The sequence below is a fragment of the Musa acuminata genome, chromosome BXJ2-4 (genome assembly GCF_036884655.1).
Source record: "Musa acuminata AAA Group cultivar baxijiao chromosome BXJ2-4, Cavendish_Baxijiao_AAA, whole genome shotgun sequence".
Classification (NCBI taxonomy): domain Eukaryota; kingdom Viridiplantae; phylum Streptophyta; class Magnoliopsida; order Zingiberales; family Musaceae; genus Musa; species Musa acuminata.
The window spans coordinates 34482838-34506628 of NC_088341.1; the positions used below are offsets into that span (position 1 = coordinate 34482838).

The following is a 23791-nucleotide window of genomic DNA, read 5'->3' on the forward strand; positions in this document are numbered from 1 at the left end:
ATCAAGAGTGACCCCAAAGAATCCAAATAGTACTACTTGACATCTGTCACCCTTCTAAGGAATGGGAAGTTATTGGTTCAACAAATAAACTCGTAAGATCTCTTATTATTGATTATGTACTATGTGGTGGGAGAACCATTGGAAGAAATTCCTCTAAATCTAGAACGACTAGATCACACAGTAAAAATGAGGCCAGTCTCAACGTAAGAGAGGAAGAAAAAACTCATTAACTTTCTATGACTAAACTCAGAAGTGTTTGCATGGTCGACTAGTGATATGGAATAAACCCTAGTATAGCTTAACATCAACTCAACATAAACCCATAGCATAAAACGGTTTGTCAAAAAATTCCAAAGATTCGCTCTTGACCACCGAGAGACCATAAAAGGATGAAGTTGGAAAACCTTTACAAGTTGGCTGTATTCGTGAAGTTCATTATCGAAAGTGGCTCACCAAACATAGTTCTGTTAGAAATAGTAATAGGAAATTAAAAATATATTTTGACTACATCAATCTCAATAAGGTTTATCTAAAAGATAGATTTTTTTCTTAAATTGATCAAGCCGATTACACCATCAGACATGAACTATTAAATTTTATGGATGCTTTCTTTGACAATCAAATTAAAATAATATAGAAGGACAAAGAACATAGCTTTTATCATTGAAAGGCTTATACTATTCAATGGTCATGCCAACTAAAAAAATATAAGGGTAACATGTCAAGTGGGTAGGAGTATAAAAGTTTAAGTAGATAATATGTTGGTAAATAGTTGCATTGTTGACACACACTTAGCCAACCTCAGAGAAACATTTACCACCATTAAAATTTTTTTGATGCAATTAAATATAATTGTGTCTTTGGTGTAAGTTCATGAAAGTTTTTGGGCTTCATGATATACCTAAAAGGAATATATTTAAATCTAGAGAAAGTCTAGTCCATTATCAATATGAAGCCTCTAAGTTTTATTAAAGAAGTTCAATAGTTGACAAACTAAATTGTCACTTTTAGTCGACTCTTATCTCTGAGAAGGGATTAGTGTTTATCATTATTTAAGATCCTAAAATATCCAAATGACTCTTAATAGATCGAGCAATGTTAGGAAGCATTTGATACACAAGAGATACTCATGATGCCTCCCCAACTTTTCAATTCTTGCCCGAAGAAGGATTTATATTTGTGTTTATCTATAACCCCAGTAGGTAACCTTGTTCTTAATTCGAGAGGAGCAATGAATCTAAATGCTTATGTATTATACTAGCTATATACTCCAAGATGGAAAAACTCGGTATCTTAATTTTTAAAAGTTGACCTACGAGTTGATCCTGATAGCTAGAAAACTTCGACCCTACTTCCATGCTCATTATATCATTATCATGATAGATTAACTAATATGCCAGATTCTTGCTAAGTAGCTCTTTAAATGAGTAATTAAACTTAATAAATCAAACATTTCTTATAAGTCAATGATTATCATCAAAACACAGACCGACTTTATGATAAAAATAGCTCAAAGATATCCAAAGATACTAAATACTCAATATTGTAAATAAATGGGCCAGTCGCATAACCCAATGAAAAAGCGAGTCTTATCCTAAAAGGAGGATAAAATTAAAATTTATGAAAAAAGATGTTAGTAAATTATTCAATATTAAAGATTAAAAATAAATAAATTAAAAAATAGATTGAAGCTCTGGAGCTACCTAATCTTGTATATTAATATAAATTTTTATATTAACGCAATTATATTAACAAACATTTGTATGATATGAAACTAAAAAATGATGGTTTAATTTTAGTAATTATATAAAATCATTTTGTTATATGTCGACATTCGTTTGACATAAATTTAGCTAAATAAATACAAAAATAACATATATATAACAATATAATATTTAATCAAATTTCTTTTTCTTTCTTCTGATTCCACATCCGATCCGTCGGTAGAGAGGTCGGCGATTCCCCATATCTCAGACCCTCCATCTCTCACCACCTGACCGGTAAATCGCAGGGTCGCCATCGCGCGATTTCAAGGAAAGCAACCACTCGAATTTGATATCTCCGTCCGATCTCGGTCTCTGCTCCGAGTCGAAGTTCGTTCTCTGTCGATTTGAAAAGTTTTCTGGCTTCGATTTTACGCGGGATCATCCGATCCCTCTACATTTCTTCGGCCTATTTGGATCTTGATGCCTTATTTGGGTGCTGCTGTGGCTTGTGGAACAGAATCTTGATCTGCCGACTTAGATTTGGGTAGTGCGAGTTGAACTAATTGGGTAATGCGAGTTGAACTAATTGGGTAATGCGAGTTGAACTAACTCCATTTTGAGTTGGAATTGGTTGCAGAGTGGGTCGATAAATGGAAACTTGGAATCTGGAATTAAGGTAGGAAGGGATTTGTATATAGCTAGCGCAGAATGGCGTGGTTGGGGAAGGTGTCCTTGGGCGGTTTCCCGGATCTGGCCGGGGCCGTCTCCAAACTGAGCGAGAGCGTCAAGAACATTGAGAAAAACTTCGATAGTGCGCTCGGGTTGGAAGAGAATCAAAATTCTAGTGACGAAGGTAATGGCTCTTTTGTTTTTTTTTTTATTCCACTTTTGTTCTTTAAATTTCTTCTGTTCGTGCACATGATGATTTCTAGTTATGGCTTGCCCATTTTGGTGAGCTAATCTCAAATTCATAAGGTAGCGTTTCTGCTGAAATTCTAGTTCCTAATTATTATCCTTCAGAGCGATAAATGAGTTGTGGAAGGTGTCAGCGTAACCTGTCTGGTAAAGACTTTGACAGTGTATCGTAGTTCTGGGCTTGAATTCGGCCTTCGCTACTTACCCTTTACCAAAAACAAAAAGAAGGTTATGACATGCAAATGTAACTCATAGTAGAATATCATACCGACTTGTGGTAGAGCATTATGGATGAATATGCTGATTATAGATTATCAACGAAAAAGCTTGAATTCTAGAAAGATATAGATTTCAATGATGGTTGTTATACTTCATCCATATACAGAAGTAGATCATTCTTTTGGTCTTGAAGGTAAGCATGCTTTGCAATCAGTAAAGGGAGTCCTCTGGGATTACCTGATGGACATATATGCAGACATGAGGAATAATATAATGTAAAATGCAGAAGAGTAAAATCTTTTCTTCTTCTATATGTGTTCACATGTGACGTTTTCTTTAAATTTGTCTGATTTGTTGACCTTTACTAGGTGAGGTCTCTTTTGTCTTGAGTTTCATAAGTTCACCTATGATTTTGATTACAAAACCTTAGTAGAATCCTTATAGTTAAACTTCAATTTTTGGGACTGTGGGCTAAACTTCATGGGCTTTTTTTGACATTTAATTGTTCATTTATAGAACTTGTGATCTGATTAAACTCTTATGCCATCAAAGAAACACACCAAAGGTTCTGAACAGCTGTTTAACATAAGTCTAAACAGGTTGATTAATTTGTACTAGAGATGCTGATTATATCAAGTTACTTAGCCTCATATTCTTGCTTTCCTATGCTTTATGCTTTAGCATTAAGGATGTAGTGTAAAGGTATTATATATGCAATATATAAGTTGCAGCATGCTATTGTCACTGGCACAATATTCAATACTGAATATAATGTCTTTGCTATGACATGCCTGTGCAAGTTACATGTCTTGTCATGGCGTGATGGCTGTGGCACCTCATTCTCTTATTTTATGGTTTACTAGTATTAGCAGCTTATTAATGTTTTTTTTCCACCTTGATACTGATCTGCTTGGCTAGTTATAAAATAGCAAATGACAATAGAAATGATAACAAAATATTACTAATTTTTGATTGGCTGATACTCATTCTTTCTAGTCATGTAGTTGCTATTTTGGAGGTGGCAGCATAACATATATATATGCCTTTTCTAAAAGATAATACATTTGTCTTCTTGTTGATGATGTGCACTGAGGTTATGTTGGTTTCTAAAATTTGTCAATGCTGCAAAATTTCCCTTTAGTTGATTCTGTATGCAAAGATTCATTTCGTAATTTGATGGGACTAGATATGGCTTGTATCATAAGACTAGAATCATATTTAAAACCCTCTATTGTAGATTATGTTTGAGTTCAAAATATCACAGTTCACTGGTAAACCAATTGGAGGTTGGTCTTACTCCAAATTGGTTGTGGCATTATATCTCCTTACCAATTGATTTTGAAAATCGGTAGGAATCAGTGACCTTGACATCAGTTTGCTTTAAGTCACTCTATATTTCAATTTAATTCTGTATGATTTTTCCTCTTCATTTTTTCTGATGAGTTACCCATCTTTAGATGTTAGAAGTAGAACACAATATATGTGCTTCTCAAAACAAATTTTGTCTTTTCTTTGCACCTTCAGGTCCTGCAAAATGGCCATCAGCATCAGATAATAAAGGAATTTTTGAACCTATGATGACGTTCATGGGTCACAAAGGACAGGAAAATGCTTCTGAAGCATCACTAAAAGCTGAATTTTTATCACACACTTCATCTGCTGAGGAATATGAACAAATTTCAGCTGCAGGATCACCAGTATCCACGGTTGAAACAACTACTGAAAAGCAAACCAAAGATTTTATTAGTCGTGCTAATGGCACTGGTTCTAATATCACCAGTACTATGGTCGACAAACCTGGAGAAGTTGATTGGAACGAAGTTATGGTTGGATCAAATTGTTTAAAAGCTGAAACAGAGACTTACTTGTCTGGAAGCAAGGAACAACCAGATTCATTTTCTTTGTCCCAACATAAAACAGATGCAGATGGAGGAACCAATGATAAAGCGCAACCAAGGGATTCCCTTCTGCAAATTGCAGATGGTGAAGAATCTAATGTTGCTAGTTTTCTCTGTGTAGCTGAAGAGTTGCATCAGGCAAGTGATTTACAGGGAAGCAATGTCAAAAATGAGACAGAAGCTGTGCAGATTGTTGATGAAGGATCTCCTACGCAGTCTAATATTGTAGTTAGTGTCCAAGAAGGCCTTGAGATAGACACTTCAGTTGAAATACCTGTTAGTGTAATGAAATATGATCATGCCAATGAACTATCCGATCATAGTGATCTGAATCCAATCAGTACTGAGCAGCATCAAGTAACATCTTCTGAATCAGTTACACATGATACTGATGTATCTCCTAAGTCTATGGAAGTGAGCTCCAAAGCAATGGATGTTGAAGCTGAGGATGACAAATCTTCGTTTGGTGCATCAAATAATAAATCAAATTCAACGGATCCTATTGTTGAAGTAGAGAAGGTGAAACGGGAAATGAAAATGATGGAAGCTGCATTACAAGGTGCTGCTAGGCAAGCCCAGGTACTTCATGTAATTTAGTTTATGGCAAGTGCTATTCTACTTTTTTAAATTCTGTGTGTCATTCATTACATTAAGGTTGTTGACTTTTTAATATTGCCATCTTTCAATATTGACTTGTTATAACCAAAGCAAGCTATGTTCATATTCTATGAAGAAGTTCGAAAATGGGTGTAGCTTTCCATGAATCTTATGCATGTCCTTGTGTAAGAGTCCAAATGCTGCCAAAATTACAACGAAAGCAAGCATTCTGCTTATTATCTAGCGCATGCTATTCATCATCTCAAAATTTAAAACCTACTACTTGAAAAGCCAAAAATTACCCTTTTAAGTTTTTCTAAGATCCTTCTTTGAAGCCTTTTTTCTTCTCCTTCCTGTTATAGAGAGGATTTTTGTGTAGTGGAATATGTTCTATTTGGTTGAAGTACTATCACTAACCACATACTGATTGGAAAAAGGCTTCAACTGATTATAGTTTAAGTTCTATACAAATCCAAGGGAATAAATGCTCATTTAAACTTGGAAACTGCCATATTATGTATACAACTTTTAAAATTCATGTAACAACAACAACAAAGCCATAAATCCCAATTATTTGGAGTCGGCTACATGGATTTTTTGCCATCATTGAGATATATAAAAAGCTATATGTTTAGTTGAGTTAAGACTATTTAAATATTTATTTATAGTATCTATTAACGTCTTTTTAGGTTTTCCCCTACATCTCTTCGTATCACTAGTCGTAATAATTTCATCTCTTCAAACCACTCATAGGTCTCCTGAGCACATGTCCATACCATCTTAAATGATTCTCTCTCATTTTATCCTCTATTAAAGCGATACCTAATTGTTCATAAATAAAAATATTAATTTTTTTATTTTTTCTAGTAACTCCATACATACACCTCAATATTTTCATCTCATTAACATAAATTTTTTGTATATATTATTTCTTAATTACTCAATATTTAGATCCATAAAGCATTATTAGTCTAACAATTATTTTATAATTTTTTTTTTTAATCTCAAAGATATCTGATGATCGCATACGACTCGTATTGCCCCTCACCATTTTAATCATCATGTTTTTACTCTATGAATAATATCTTCATCAATCTCTTTATCTTGTTGAATAATTGATCTAAGATGCCTAAAGCTTTTACTCTATGAATGATATTTCATCAATCTCTTTATCTTTAAAATTCATGCTCTTAAGGAAAAAATAGATATTTGACTAGACTTTCAGTTTTAATTGTTATAGAATATCAAGAAATAACTAGCTATGTCTTTCATCTATGAATAGAGTCCTGGTTTGTCCACTAATTGGAGTCTTTCGTCATGAGTTCAAGCTAGAAAGAATTTTTTTTCGAAATCAGCAAGAGTAGACATCCATTAGTCTGATTTTAACTAAATCAGGTATTCCTCCATCTCGATGCCTATTCCAAGGTTTCAAATTTTGTCCAGACCAATACATTCCAGGTGGTATTTACTGGTCCAGGTGTGAACTCACACGGACAACCCCTTTTTGGCAGTTCGTGGTTTGCTTGTTGGTTACAAAGTGGTAACCCTCTGGAGTTGAGCAGTTTAGTCCTTTTTTTCCTTTTTAATTTAGGGTTGAAGGCTAAAGCAACCCTCCTCTTGATTTCTCTTGTGGTCACCTTCCTTGTGTCGCCTGCCACCAGCAGCCCGCTCGCCTATCATTTGTGCTGCCCTCCGCTGCTAGTTCGTTGGGTACTCCTTTATTTCTTTCTCGTCATCCTCATCCACTTCTCCTGTTCCTCCTCCATTTTTGTACCATACTGGATGCCTATTCCTCCATCTCGATGCCTATTCCTCCATCTTGATGCCTATTCCAAGGTTTCAAATTTTGTCCAGACCAATACATTCCAGGCGGTATTTACTGGTCCAGGTGTGAACTCACACGGACAACCCCTTTTTGGCAGTTCGTGGTTTGCTTGTTGGTTACAAAGTGGTAACCCTCTGGAGTTGAGCAGTTTAGTCCTTTTTTTCCTTTTTAATTTAGGGTTGAAGGCTAAAGCAACCCTTCTCTTGATTTCTCTTGTGGTCACCTTCCTTGTGTCGCCTGCCACCAGCAGCCCGCTCGCCTATCATTTGTGCTGCCCTCCGCTGCTAGTTCGTTGGGTACTCCTTTATTTCTTCCTCGTCATCCTCATCCACTTCTCCAGTATACCATGTGCTAGTATGATGGTTCATATTGGACCTGTACCTGTCCGGCCAAGACTAGTAAGGGGCCCATAACCAAGATTTTAAACTGTGATCTATTTTGTATCCTGTCAGTGTGAGATATGAGATGATCTCATAGCATTTAATTTATATCAACAATTATATTTGTGTTTTTTAGTTTCACAGACAATATATTCATACTCGCAATTCTGCATTGTCTGAAATTTGAGGGTGAATATCCTATACTTTAGAGATTTTGTTGAAATGAAATAAAAGGATGTACAGAAACAAATAATGAACTTGTTTTATGGTCAATATGTTGTCACTTAATGGTATACTGACAGTTCCAATTATAAGCGGAAAGGGCCTTTTTTTTGTGACAATTTCTGCCATTACCTGAGCAGCTAGATTATATTGACTTAGTATAGTCAGACAAATAAGTGGTTGTTCTGTCTTCGGAATTGAGGCCTCATGCATGAAGCTTTTTCTATTGCTTTGTCTGGGGAGGGTAAAGGCTAAGAAGCACGGACACGGACACGGGAAACGAACATGACATGACATGGATACGGCAACACATCATGTTAAAAAAAATTAGGACACGAACACGGCAAGGACACATCTATTTTTTAATATATATTATATATAATATTTGATGAATATGAGTTTTATAGTATTTATACTTCAATTTTATAGACTCAACAATGTGAACAAATAAATATCATCGTAAAAGTTTAAACGTACTTAGATAATAAACTGTAATATAGTTAAATTTGTCTAAAACAACAAAGATTCATCTGAATAAAAACAGAACATACACTGTTTGAATTATATAACATATAAAATTATATATTAAATACAAGTAATTTTTGCAATTTATAAAATTATAATTCATACAAGTCAAAAAATATTTCCACGTGAGCTTTGCACCAAATTATAGCTTATAATACAAGTAGTTTAATTCCACATAGTATGTTTAATATTTTTTAATACATTTCTAACATATGTCCACATAATTTATTTTATTCTTGTTACACGATCAATTAACAATACAAGTTAATCAGAGTAAAAGTTAATAAAGTAATAAATTTACCATCAATAAATATAGTTATGTGATATTATAGTACTACCATACATGAGACACTACTATTCCCATCTTTTCTTGAGACCAATGTAGCAAATCATGAATTCTCATGGTTCATTGACACGGAAAGAAGGGAGAAGAAATGTTGACAAAAGAGTGGTGGGACCATGCTGTCTTGGGCAAGCCACCACTCGCCTTCAACCATCAGTTGGGTCTCACGTAGGCCCTCTTCCATTGAAGACCCCTCCTCACTAGTTTCTTTGTCGTTTGCATAAAGCTGTTTCCTCGATACTGCTGGCCCATGCGCATGTCACAGGAGGAAGGATTTGGAAGCGGTGAGGAACGAGAGAGTTATTCTGACGTGTGTGTCTGAAAACTAAAATAAATAAACAAAAAAAAAAGACACGTGTCGGACACATATCCGGCCGTGTCAGTGACGTATCCTTGTCTGACACGTGTCTGACATGGATACGCCACCCAAATCAGCATGTCCGTGCTTCACAAGGTAAATGTATGTATTTTTACCCCTTGAAGAGCGAGGCTGATTATGTGACTAGAACTGTGTTCACGCAGGTTGTACAATATCTTTAGAGAAACTACAAGTGGTTGCTACTTGCTTTGATGCTTCTACGAATGGAGTGAATTCAAGGATCAACAAACCCAGCTACTTTTTATTTTTTGTCATATACCTGTAGCACAGGGACTTGTGATGTCCATGGACAAGCCAAAAGAAAAAGGAAGTAAAATCTAAGAATGCAATGCAACCAAGCTTGTTTTGGGGACATGCTGCTCCTACATCCTGTAACATACTGTTATTATCTATGAAATTTTCTTAGACAATGTATTGGATAATCAGGAAATGTAGCTCTGGTGCATTTTGCAACTGATCTCTAACACTTTTTGATCAATCAATGTTGTAGTAAACACATAATAGCTTTTTCCTCTATTCATTGCATAGTGATATTTGTGTTCTCATGCTTTTGCAGGCTAAAGCTGATGAAATTGCTAAATTGATGAATGAGAACGAACGGTTGAAGTCTATTATTGAGGATCTAAAGGTAGGTATGAACCTAGCTGCTTTTCTCCTTTTTGTTTTTTTAATGAAACTAACATATTTTCACCAAAAGATGTCTACGATAAGTTGTTATTCTTGGTTTATGGTTATATAATTAAAAGACATGATATGATTCTCATAATATAAAGGACATCATGCTTTTGTTCTGTCCTAGTCTTTCATATATTGCTTTGAGAATTTACCTATGCATGCAAAAGTTGATGCTTACATGCAACTTCACAAAAACAAGGGACCAAGAATTTCCCCCTCTCCTTGGTGAGATAAATGTTTCTTCTGTTGTCATTTGCATGGATCTTTTCACAAAATTGAGCTTTATTGAGGACAATGCCAATAGTCTATTAGATCTAAATTATTTTCATGTATATACTATTATTCATTACATTTCATAATTGTTGACCAAATCACTGAAGCAATCTTTTATTGGGTAGTTCTGACTCCTGAACATACTGGATTTATCTTTCCTGTATATTGAGAATATAGTCCCTTTTACCACTAATGGTACCATACAGGCATACATAATAACTGATACTCGATAAATTCAATACATAGACTATAATCGATTGAGGTAGATTAAGGTAAGTTACTCTGCCAAGTGTGGTGGACTATGTGACTGAAGAAATTTAATTTGTCTTTAAATGAAAGGTTAATTATTTCATATGAGGAATATATGACAGTTCAGATTTTCAATGAGGGTCTAATGATTAAGGATTGCTTTGCTGTAGCATGAGGGTGTGCCATGATTTGTCACATTGGTCAAAAGACCCTTGTTCTGGTCAACCGAGGCCAAAAAAAATTGCGTTCCATACTTTGGATACTTATTAGCATATTACATGATAACATTCTGGTGGCCTGTAAGCCCTCACTAAGTTTTATTACTTTCTCATGGTTTGCTGAGTATTATCTTTATATGGGGCTAATTATATATTACCCATATAATTAGATACCTTTAGCATCCCAGTCCTTACACTTTGAAAGTTATATTGGGATCCCTATGTTTACAAAAGTGAAACATTGAGATCCTTATATAGGGTTACGGAGGTAATTTCACAGGATTAAAAACAAAAAAGAGAGAAGGGTTTTGTTGGAGCAATGATGTTAAATGTTTTACTTTCGTAAGTATAGGAGTCTCAATGTAATTTTTGAAAGTATAGAGACCGGAATGCTAAAGATAGTTAATTACATGGGGTAATATGTAATTAGGCCCTTTATATGTTTTCATGATTATTATCATAATATCATTGCTTGCTTTTGTAAAAAATACTTCATCATTTGATTCTAAATTTTTTATTATTTAACTGTAGAGGAAATCATCAGAAGCTGAAATAGATGCATTACGAGAGGAATACCACCAAAAGTTGTCATCTCTTGAAAGAAAGGTACAGATAACTATTACGTTTTTTTTCTTTTCACAGCACAAGATCATATTTTCTCACTTTTTAAAACTTTAAGAAATAATATATTTGAGTTGAATTGGGTATTATTACTTTTGGCTTTTATTATTTGTGAGTTGGCCGATTCCACCTTTTGACAATCTTGCCTTTATTTTCTTTTGCATCTTTTGGATTGAGGCATTTGAACTGATTTTACTGTTTGATTCTGAATGTTATCTCTTTTGATTCTGCTTTCATTTATATTAATAATTTCCATTAGAACAGAATGGTTTATTAAAACATATATTGCTCTAGTCTCTACACTTTCTGACTTTAACAAATTAGTCAGATATGTTTGACGAAAAACTGTCATTGTCACTGAATGCTGTATACCTTGTGGATACATTGTCACTCAAGGGGCAATTAAATCATTGCATGAGACAATTATAACTTATAACCGTGTAATCTAATTAAAATGGTTTAATCACATTCACAAAGATGAAAGAAGTAACTTGGGGGATCAGAATAGTGGGAACAATTAGAGAATGAAAAGATAAGATGAGAAAGCATGAATTTGAAGAAACATTAAGTCATGTTGATATAACTCGCTGTAAATTTTGGCTCAAATAATTGGTACAGCTTGGTATTATGGTCTATAAGTTTTGTTATATTTACTAACTAGTATGCATTCAGTGTGAAAGGAGTAATTCTGCATCTGGTCATACACAGGCATCTGAGGATGCAATACTGCAATCTCCAAAATGCATGACATGGCTCTTTGTAGATTACAACCTTAATTCAGACACATATGGGTACTATTTATTCAACTTGTTTTTACTTTTATTACGCGGTGGTGATTCTGTGGGATGACTTTCAAATAACTGAATATGGATTGAATTCCTTTTCCTTTTACTTGGTGACTTTTATTATTAAGCTTGAATCTTATTTGAACTTCCATCTTGACTCTATTTGCTAATTTATTTCCAATCTAAAGTCTGATTCTTGCTTCTGACCCTTTTCAGATAGTTTTTATTAAAAAAATATCAATATACTGATTATCTTTACACTGTGCCTTTATTTGAAAAGAAGTGTTTTTTCATGCCTTTTCCTCTGACCCTCCTATTTTCCTCAGTTAGGTTTGGTTTAAAGGGTTAAAATCAACATTAAAAGAGGATATATGTTATCCTGCCAGATGGCCTTTTTTATTCTGGCATTTTGGTGATTGTTCTAAGAAGTCAGTTGTGATCCTAGAGAGACCTAGTTAGGGTGCTATCCAGTGGTTTCTTGCGATAAATTTTTTCATCCATTGGGTTCTTTTGATGATTTTGTCGGGGTCTATTTTTAGATCTTTGAATAATGTCTTCTTTTTTCCTTTACTTATTTCATCATATTCATGAACTAAGATGGAGTTTTCCTTTGCCTAAAAGACAAATCTGATTCTATGACATGCAACCAAATTTGATGGCAAAATGATGATTAAAATTTTTGCAGGTTTATGCACTTACTAGAGAAAGGGATACATTAAGGAGAGAACAAAACAAAAAAAATGATGCATCTGCTCTTTTGAAAGAAAAAGATGAGATAATCAGTCAAGTTATGGCTGAAGGTATGTCATGGCTAAATCTTCTTGCTTTTTTTCTTTGCAATTCAGAAGCCTTGCAATAAATCCCATCTTAATTTGTTCTGGATTTTTTTTTAACTGTGATATTTATGCATTAGTTGTTAATAACATGGTTTTGAGTACTAATATAATATTGTTCCCGTTCAAGTTCCAAACCTCTTTTTTCTCCATTTATATATAAACCTCTTGTATTGTTGTCTTTAGAATTCCACCATCAAGTTATAGTAAAGTTTCTAGCTATTTTCCTCTTATACTTTTTACTAATTATTTTTATATTTAATGCCATCAACCTATATTAATTTATGATTCTTTCACAAGACAACTTTACAACCTTATATATAATTCTATCTTCCTTTCTAGTTAAAAGATACATTTATTTGACTATAATGGTGGCTACTTTCATCTCTTTTCTTAATTTTAATATTAAATTATTAATAATTATGAGATCTAAAATTATATGATAATTATGATTCCCTTCATTCCTTTCCTTGTATCCAAGGTCCTCATGCGCTCCTCTAAATCCACCGTGCCTTCCTCATCTTCCTATAATTGTTTGAACCTCCTCTAATTATATGTTTCAGCATTCCTTGAATAATTTTATTTTTCAAAATTTCCTTTTTGTTTGATCATCCAATTTAATGAGGAGGGCTACAAGCATGTAGAAGGATCAAAATATCTTCTCTGAATATAGATTATAAAACTGTAATTCTATCCCCAAGTCTTTTGAAGTATGTAGCATCATCTTAAGATCCTTATCTAAAACAATATAATACCTTTTCTATATATGAATTTTCTAGCATACCAAATTTTATATGTAGGATTATCTATTTTTCTGATTTTTTCCTGACTGCTTAGTCTCCTATAAACAAATTATGTTAATTCTTATTCTAATCATTGCATTACTAATTCTAATCTTTTCCTGAAGTGTTGTGTTCCTATATTCAAATTGCTAATCTAGTTTCTTGGTCTTGGACTAACATCCTTAGTTATTTTGCATCACATTTGAGTGCCCATATGATGGGATGCTTCAAGATGACCTCTTAGCCTACACTCAACACTTTGAGAAATATGCGTAGTGAATGTAACCTGTGTCACTCAGGATGATGACTTAATTCCTAATGAGAACAGTTAAGAACCATCCTCATAAAACAAGTAACATGATTATTAGACTCGGTTTGGACATGAACTTTCTCAAATCTCAAGCCACTGGTTGGACTCGCTGGTTGAGCAGTCAGACCACATGTTTGATATAGGTATTTAAAAAACAAACTATACTTATTTATTATATCTAAAAATGCTATATATTCTTAAAATACAATAAAATTATAGTTGTGTAATGTCTCTTTGCTGTAGAATCGATTCAGAAATTTGATAACCAAAAGATATAAATCCAAACTCCAACAGTAGAATTACAAAAAGAAAATTGATTTGTAGTACAGAATGTGAGGTCAAAAAAGAAGTAAAAAAATGATTATGAAAATGAGTGGCTACAAAAAGGATGGGGATGAAAAAAAATGAAAGACTGGTGATGAAAGAGACAAAAAAGAATGATAGCAAGAGCAATGGGCAAAGATGAGAGAATGATAGAGGGGTGGTTAGACAGAGGAGTTGGGTAACACACACTTAGAGGGAGCAAATGATTTATTTTTATTTATCAAAAAACAAAAATATACTAAAAAAATTAATAAAAGAACAATTATATGCATGGGCATTTTGCCCAATATGAACAAAAACTATAATAGAAGCCTCCATCATTTTCATCCGGACATGGTGCCGGCATTGGCACTATTATATGAACAGACAAAAATGTGATAATTTATTTTTTCCTTTTTTCCCAAACAATATAGGAAATGAAAGAAACATCCAAAATATGTGAAAATTTGATGAACAGAGAATAGATTCTGTAGGAGATATATTTGGGAATATGTTTTCAAACAAAAAACTTGGAAACTTTTACTTATATTTACGAGATCTGATAATGTTGTTAAAACTTATATTTGATATCATTTATTGGTACCCCGTAGTCTACTATAGTTACTCTTTCTTGACATGGTTGTTATCTGTGCATTAAATATAATGTCACTCTAATAAAAATTTAGATATTTTGATTTCCAATAATTTCCAAGAGAGACATTAATATGATTGAAGGCTTTTATACATTGCAAACTGCATTATTAATATTTTTGAAGGTTTCTTTTCATAATTTTCATGCAGCTGGTCTTGCGTGTCCCTGGTTGAGCCATAGTTAACACCAATTATATATCTGTAAAATTCTTTCTGCATTGTACTTTGGACGTGTTGAATGCACTCATCTAGTCACTTTGTAGCCTTTAATTCTGCATTCTGCATATATATGTACTGAATATTTCCACGCCTTATTTTAACTTTTGAAACAGGTGAAGAGTTATCAAAAAAGCAGGCTGCTCAGGAAGCAACTATCAGGAAACTAAGGGCACAGGCATGGTCTCAGATAAATTGATTTTGTCATATCATGCTAATTTTTACTCTTCATGTTTTCAAGAAATATTATCGTGATTTTCTTGTGCTCTCTTTTTGATGCCAGATACGGGAGCTTGAAGAAGAAAAGCAAAGTCTGAACTCAAAGCTTCAGGTAATTTGATAAATTGGTAAAGTCTTTAAAACTAAAATTTGTCTAGTAATTTCAAACAAGGCCAAAAATGTTCCTTTTTGTGAATACTTTGATAAACATATATTAAATGTGATTGAACATGTACTTGTTGTATTCACCACATCCAATAGTTGGAAATCACCATTTTTGGCCTGAAGAAATATAGAGGTCTTTTATTAAGTAATGGTTGCACCAAAATATTAGTTTCTATGATGATGTGCACCAAAATATATGTCTTTTGCGGTTCACCAGCGCCTGATAATAACTATTTCATCTTTCTCCGTTTACTTATCTCATCTTCTGCTGCCAGTTATAGATTTATGTTATCATGACTTACTGTTTCATCTATTACCCATTTTTCAAATATCATGATAAATTTTTTGGCACTAGAATTAAGTAAATGTCTTAATAATTTGCATGGGAGTTAGCAAGGTTTTAAATATCAGTTCCGTACCAGTTTCAGTAATCTACTGGCCCATGTATATGCCAGTCTACCCAAGCAGTATTTGGACCTATACCACCTGGTACGAACTGTAACAATGATAAAATAATAATATTTATCAGTACCAGCCCGTCTGGCCAATTCCAATCCTTTTTTAGACTGGTAAATACCGAATGGTAATTGAAACCTTGGGTGTTGGTTTCTGGATCATTTGTTGGGGTATCTTTGTATATCATGCATGCCAGATGTCAGATGATACATATGGTAGAGAATTTGACATGTAGCAGAGGTTCATATATTCGTATCTCTAGCGGGTACCAGGTAGCAGAACTTACCCATTCTTTCATTGCATAAGAACTTGTGCTACCTACTTTGGCGAATTCTGACTAATACAGTCTCTACATGGTTTGCTTTCTTATTTGTTACCTTAGATATGAGTAGTAACTTTTGGACATCTATCTTTTTGTCTTGTTCTTTAAGTAGGTCCATCTTACTTTTTCGATTCTTTTCTTTATTTCATTTTGGGTGATATTCATAAGGTCTATACGCTTATCAACTAAAAATTTGTAGCTGCAAGATAATATCCCAACTTTCAATTGGCACCTAAAGGAAGTGGTATTTTCACAAAAAAAAGGAAAAGGTGTATGAATGCAACCTGTACTTTCAACTCTTTGCAAACTGACTCCTGCTGCTCTCAAATGCCCTTTTGAACACGTGAAATTTCATGACATGTCCTCAGGCACCTTTTCATCCATCTGCTGTCAAGGAACATTGACATTTTAACTGTGTTGATAAAGAGAACTTGTTAAAAAATTGTCAAAAATGTTAAGGTGGCAATGACATGTATTGGTATAGACTCCAACAAAAGCTACATCTTAGCCATATCCCTTATATTTCCTTATAAGGCTTATATACCTTCACAAGCTTGAGTTTGATTTGAACTTCTAAGACAATACCATACTGAAGCATGGACATTCATTCTTGAGCCTAGGGAGTGTCATTTGAGATCTAAATGGAACTGAAGCTAAGGTTGTCATCATTGCCAACAATTTGTCATATATTAGCACTCATGTGTGCTCTGTAAAAGCATGGTAATAATACATCTTTTTTACTTTCAGTAATGGTGCTTTACATCAATAAGAATGTGACATGGAACACAAATTTATATTATTGATGAGCATATGAGTGGCAGAGTCAACTATAGGCTCCTAGGACCCTAGACAAGAATCTAGAGTTTGTCAGGCAAACTTAGACAAAAATTATCAACTTTGATTTATTTAAAAATTGAAACATAACCATAAAAATTGATAAACAGCAAAGAAGGCAGTGGTGAAAGGGGAAGAAGGCACGGTGAATGTGGAAATGGGCAACGAGGAACAGGGAAGAGGGATTGGAGAGAGAGAGAGAGAGAGAGAGAGAGGAATGGGAGGCTATGATGAATGGGGCAGAGGTAGGAGGAGGAGAGAAAGAGAGAGAGATACTGGGAGGGAGGGGAAGAAGCCGTCATTGTCATTGGAGGAAGATGCCACCACTACCGTTCGAGGAAGACGCCACTGCTGCCGCTAGAGGAAGACGCCGCTGCCATCATACAGAAACACAGTGGGAAAGGGGGATTTCTACATCAGCTAGCTGGTTCAATCGAACCAAATAGTACTATTTTGGCTTGACTCAGGCTTGACTTGGCCTAAGTTGAACCAATGGGTGCCTGGCTCGCCCTTGGGCCGCGCTTTAGTGAAGTCGCCCACCCAACCCAATAGGCAGGTGCTCGGGCCTCGTCGCACCTTGCCTGGGTGCCCGGTGATTTCATAATATATACTTTAGGATTGCATCTTAAGTTACTTAACACTGATAAAATATATACTACTGATATCAGTCCATTCCCTTCCCCTCATTCTTGCCTTCCACTTGCTTGTCTCTTGTTTAGTTTAAAGGGAAAACATACTTTTTTAATGATGAGTCTTGGCACAATTGGTTAAGTTGCTTCTTTGCAATCTGGATGACTAATGTTTGAGTTATGGAAATAACCTATTTGCTTATAAAGGTATGGTCACATAGGTTGACCCTTTTTTACAGTTCGTATTAGCCGAAACCTTTTGCATTAGGGTTGTCCTTTATGATCTTTTCGATAGATTTCATTTAGTAAATTCTATTTGTCGGATATAACTATCCCTCATATTTGTTGACCACTGTTTTCTGAAAAGTGGCTATCTGAAAATGAAAAATTTATGCATGTGTTTGTTAATCTTTGTAAATAGATTTTTGACTATGAAATCTCTCTTAATTGGGTGTCAGCTTGCTTCAAAAAAAGCTCAAAGCTGCTACTAATATATTCCTGTATTGTCGGAAAAGTGCATGTGAAAACAGCCACAAAAAGTTGCTTAGAGTTGTCTTTTAAGTTCTTCCTTGGTTAATGCCTCACTATTAGTTCCTAACTAAATAATTTATATATCTTAGGTTGAGGATACGAAGGTAGAAAGTATTAAAAGAGACAAGGCAGCTACTGAAAAGTTGCTACAGGAAACCATAGAAAGAAATCAAGCAGAACTTGCTGCTCAGAAGGAATTTTATACCAAAGCACTTAATGAAGCCAAGGAGGCTGAAGCATTGGCAGAGGCACGAGCTAACACTGAAGCCAGTGTTGAAGTTGAGAGCCGCCTGAGGGAAGCAGTTGAACGTGAAACTATGTTGGTTCAGACACTTGAGGAGTTGAGGCAGAGTCTGACTAGAACAGAGCAACAGGTACTTGTTAATTGTAGACAACTCGATTTATTTTGAATGCCTGATCTATTTTCATATGTAGGCTTTTGATTTTTTCTGATTTTCTTTCTTCCCAATATTAATGGATCAACCATTACACAGGCAGTTTCTAGAGAAGAAATACTGCGAAGGGATATAGAGGATCTTCAAAAACGGTATCAAGTATGTTATTCTTCATGAAATCCGTGCGGTTACTTGTGCTCTTAATAGTTGGGATTTTTGGATCTGATGGTTACATTTTACTTTGGCTGATCTCCAGGCAAGTGAGTTACGCTACACTGAGTTGATCACACAAGTTCCTGAGTCAACTCAGCCACTGCTGAGGCAAATTGAAGCAATGCAGGTTATATACTTTTGCTTGCTTGCCATTGTGGTGACTTTCTATTGCATGATTGGCATATTGTAGAAAATGCTTACTGTCCAGGGTTTATTTCTATGTAGTCAACTTACTAATGTTTGTTAATTTCAATTTGAACAGGAGACAGCCACTAGAAGAGCGGAAGCCTGGGCTGGTGTAGAAAGAGTTCTAAACTCCCGCCTGATGGTTGTCCTTAAAATATTGCTAATCCCTTGACTTTTTATGACTTATAATACATGCATTAAAAGAATTGTGTAGATTAGGATTGGAGTAGAAGAATGTCAGATAATAAGAATGCCACAAATTGGCCCTGAAATAGCAAGTTTTAAGAACAATGCAAAAACCTAATAAAAAACATCCAATGAGGTGGCTATGTAAAATATCTTACAAGTCTGACTCCTCTCAGTAGACTTGTGAGTTGTGACCATTCAAGTAGTTGTACCTATATCAAGGTCTTTGAGACATTTGTTAGTTTCTGAGTGACACCCAATCACTGGTTTCCTAAACCCAGAAAAATTAGTTGTTTGGTAGACACTAAGTGTCAAAGGTTTCTAACATTTACTGGTTTTAATTGACAGGAGGCAGAAGCCAAAGCAGCTGCTGCAGAGGAAAAGGAGCGAGCCCTGAATGAGCGACTATCACAAAATCTATCTCGAATTACTGTTCTTGAAACTCAGGTTTTCTGAATTTATCATTTTACAGTATATAATCATTTGCAATCACTCTTCTTTCCTTTTCAAGCAATATATACAAGTCATGATTTTTTAATGGTGGAATATTCAGATTTCATGTATCAGAGCAGAACAAACACAACTGAGCAGATCACTTGAAAAGGAAAGGCAGAGAGCATCTGAAAGCAGACAAGAATATCTAGCAGCAATGGAGGAAGCTGCCACTCAAGAGGGCCGGGCCAAGCAGCTTGAAGATGAAATCAAGGAGATTAGGAGTAAACACAGAAAGGAGTTGCAAGATGAAGTGGTTCATAGAGAACTTCTGGAAAAGGTGACTTGGTTTTTTGTCATACATTTGTTTCATTGTCCAACTAAATAAATTTCAATTAATTTGAAAATCAACATAAATGATTCATTTAAGTTATTATGTATCAAATGCATTTTTACATGGCTAGTATTACCAAAAACTGTTTTAGTTACTTAGGAAGTTACGATACATAACTCTTAAATGAAATATTGCATTTAGACTGTTGGATTTGTTCTTACTTTCGAAGCCCTCAAAAGGTTACACAATATATATTGTCTGCTAGTGATTGTCATGATATTGACCAACTACAAGCAATGATACTTGCTTGTATGATTTTTGAACACATTAAATGTTTGGACCCTCATAATTGTAGTGTGTCTTGGATCTGTATTCGACATCTTGGATATGTTTCGGAGAACTTTCTGGTTATTTTCTGGTAAAAAGTTTGTAAGTTCTAGAATATGTATAGTTGGTACTCTTGCCTATAGCAGGGGACGGGCCATTATGAATGATCATGGATCATCTTCATCTTATCTCTTCTAATATCTTAAAAATCTTTTTTTTCATTTATGTTTTGATTTTTTTTCATGATTACATTATTTCTTGATTGATATTTTTTACATTATTATAGATGATGGTGATTCTTTAATGGAGTGAGACATTAAATGTTTCTCAAGCATAATGTATGTTTGTAGTGCTTCTAAATGCTGTTTTTTCAAAGAGTCACTTTTGTTCCCAAAATGTATAACATATTACCTCATTCGTATCATTTCATGGTTGTAATTTGTATATATAAAGTGTCCATACTTTCCAAAAGACTGTTGGTGGAGTACTCATTGGCAATGCCATTACACCTATAAGCTTGATTGACAGATTAACCAGTGAGATCAACTCAACATTTTCAACTTTGGCTATGTCAGGAGCTTGAAAGGCTAAGAACTGCCAAAACAGAATTGCAAAAACCAATTTCTCGTGAAACTCCTCCAGTTGCAAATCAAGATCAAACCAGTATACTTACTGAACTTTTTTTCTTTGGGAAAATTGTATTATATTGTTTCCATTAAGTCTCTCTACCGTAATAGAAGGCTTCTTCTTTAATTCTATGGGTTCATATTGTCTTTGTTCCTTTCGTGCTTTGCAGAAAATCTACCCATTAGGAAGCTTTCAAGTGCTGGGAGTTTGAGTAGCATGGACGAAAGCGTTTTCTTGCATACATCTTTGGACTCGTCCGATAGTTTTCCATTGGAGAGGAGACCATCTGCAGAAGGAAACATTTCTCCATATTTTTTGAAGAGCATGACACAAAGTGTATATGAAGTAGCACTACGTCAAAAGGATGGTGAACTCACATCATACATGTCACGCTTGGTATGGAAAATTTTATTTGTTGTGGTTGCACTTGCCAAAATCTTTTATCTTAATCTGTAAACAGAATTATAGTAGTTTTCTGATGGATTTTTTAGGATCTTTTAGAAAATATTCTAATCCAGGTCATAGTTAACCATCAATAGGTTACTTTGCTAATGCAAAACATTCCTCCTGTGAAGAATGAAGCCTCTATGCCTATACATTTTAACTGAAAAAGTTGCCATTTTGCATCCCTCGTGTGTTGGTTAATAGTTGAAACTTTAGCAGCTCATCAATAATTATCTTTAGCATGAATTTTTATTCTGATAATATCTTCTCTGTTTACTTCTTGTTACAAATTTAGATTAGATGCATTTATGGGGCTGAGAAATTGTAATGGGATGTACAGTTGTGCCAGTAGGGAAACTTCTAGTGAACCTTCACCTGCATTAGCAAGTATGAATGAAGGGGTGAAGATGATGATGATGGAATGAGTAACAGAAACTTGTGTGAATCCACTATCCTGAAAATCTAAATTTCTTCTTGGATGATCCTGCAAGGATTAGAGTGTAAGATCAGGCTGAAAGACCGTCAATGGCCGACAAGTGCATAGTTGTGCTATTCAATTAATGTTTGAACTACTCATCCTGTAATTTCTCCTTTCTTTCCCATCGTTGTAGATTGTGCTACATTTGTTGTTGTTTATTCTTTCCAATTCTTGCTTTTGCATATCCAGAATATGGATATGTGGTCTTTTAGTTTATTATTCCTTTTACATTACACATCTTTTCAAGTTCCTCCTGTCTTGGTAGAACTTACATATTTTCTGTGTTCAAATCACTGCCTTTCTGGTTAATTTTAAAATTTTGAATTTTAGACTTTTTGTTCCTTGTAGGCTTCATTGGAATCTGTTCGTAATTCTCTTGCTGAGGAACTAGTCAAAATGACAGAGCAGGTTAACTCCCTCACAGTTCTGTTTTCCTTTTTAATGAATTGGATTCCTACTGTATGATTCTTGACAACAGTGCTGGAATACTGTCATAAGCAGTGCGAAAAGCTGCAAGCAGAAGCAGGAGTTTTACCTGGATTACGAGCAGAGCTAGAAGCCCTAAGGCGAAGACACTCTGCAGCACTGGAACTTATGGGTGAACATGATGAAGAGGTACTCATTTTAACTCGTGCTATTTGAATATTGTTTTTCACAAAATTGCATTTCTGACATTGTGGATCAATCAACTTTACTTTAATTATAATTTTTTGCTTGATTTTTACTGTGTATATTCTCAACCATTCATATTTCACAATGCCTTCCAATATATCCATGCACCATCCATCTAGCTTGATTTCTTTCTTCTATCTTATTCGTTTCCTTTTTTGTCATTCTTCATCTGGAATATGCAGTTGGAATTAATAGATTAAATTTGGTCAATGCATTACAAACTTTAAAATATAATTATGTTGTTAAAATGTCATTTTCTTGTACAAAACCAATGCTCTCTTCTGAGTCCTCTTTTGCTGAGTCAAATTTAAGCCTCAAAATATTCTATGTCAAAAGTTCCGTATCAAACTTCTTCAAAGAAACTCTAAATTCCTTGATGCTTTTTAAAAGGAAATTCATTTACTAACCTAGTGGTTTTGAGAAGACACCAATCCGTTCAGATTGGAATCACATGAGAGTATTCAAAGCAATGGGAACTTCTGGTGGAAGAAAATATTGAATATTTTTAATGCGGTTAATGCGAACAAGGTCCGAGGGATTGGGGTGAGGGTAGGATTTTAAACTCGACGTTGGACTGTGTAACCTAATGGACCAAATCACATTGACAGAACAAATCTTTCAGATAGTCCAATTGTCACAGTAGCAGCACTGATCTGGATTGGCTGGCGACAACTGGGTGGACAGGTTCTGTTAGAATAAGCAAAATATCACTCAGAATTAGCAGGCATCCCAGGGCCACCTGGATCTGGAAGAAGACAGGATGTTTGAAGCGGGGATGACTAAAATCAGGACACAGGACACGTGTCTTTGGTGATTCTTTTAATCAAGATTAGCAAAAAAATTAATGATTTATGGAGGAATGATATGAAAAAATGATAAGCAGACTGATAAAATACAAAAAATGAGGTTTTTATTTCCTTGGTTAAATTAGGTTGTCTTTTTCCATAAGAAAAATAAACTATCCTGTATCTTTTGCAGTTGGAGGAACTACGAGCTGATATCATCGACCTGAAGGAAATGTACCGAGAGCAGGTCGATTTGCTTGTGAACAGGGTAAATCTGTTTTTTTTGGTGATATCTTGCTGAATATAGAATTGAAACACTGAAAGTTGTGTCCATGTTCCAAACAGATCCAAATGATGACTTTATCAGCTGGTGCAACTTAGATATATACAAGAAATTCTTGTGCTGATGAATGATGCAAAGGCCATGTTACAAATCCATAATTTTGGTCTGCCTCGAAGGTTTTTTTTTTTTTTTTGAAGTGTTGGTGGTCTGTTCTTTGTATTTGCTTTAGAGCTGTATACATATTCAACACAGATAGGGAACTTGGATACAGTTAAGAAACCTACGAAATGCTTTGTTGTATATTTTGAAGGAAAATAAAACCAAGTTATGTTGTTTTGTTTGCGTATT

The 23791-nt window shown here is 34.6% G+C and overlaps 1 protein-coding gene across 1 annotated transcript; it reads left to right on the top strand.

Moving 5' to 3' along the window:
- The first annotated feature begins 1957 nt into the window (after positions 1–1957).
- LOC135610476 (golgin candidate 5-like) lies at positions 1958–23789 on the top strand. Its single transcript, XM_065105016.1, has 19 exons — positions 1958–2559; positions 4365–5317; positions 9566–9637; positions 10956–11030; positions 12516–12630; positions 15042–15103; positions 15209–15256; positions 18171–18455; positions 18576–18635; positions 18733–18816; positions 18952–19017; positions 19410–19508; positions 19615–19833; positions 20730–20817; positions 20951–21177; positions 22052–22111; positions 22205–22318; positions 23354–23428; positions 23506–23789. The coding sequence occupies exons 1-19, from the start codon at positions 2415–2417 to the stop codon at positions 23539–23541; spliced, it is 2883 nt and encodes a 960-aa protein (XP_064961088.1). The 5' UTR covers positions 1958–2414; the 3' UTR covers positions 23542–23789.
- The last annotated feature ends 2 nt before the right edge of the window (positions 23790–23791 follow it).

Excerpts from the sequence above, each read along its gene's own strand:
- LOC135610476 (XM_065105016.1), top strand. The coding sequence starts at position 2,415 with ATGGCGTGGTTGGGGAAGGTGTCCTTGGGCGGTTTCCCGGATCTGGCC. Across the intron at positions 2,560-4,364 it reads TCAAAATTCTAGTGACGAAG|GTCCTGCAAAATGGCCATCA; the intron begins GTAATGGCTCTT and ends TTGCACCTTCAG. Across the intron at positions 11,031-12,515 it reads TGTCATCTCTTGAAAGAAAG|GTTTATGCACTTACTAGAGA; the intron begins GTACAGATAACT and ends AAATTTTTGCAG.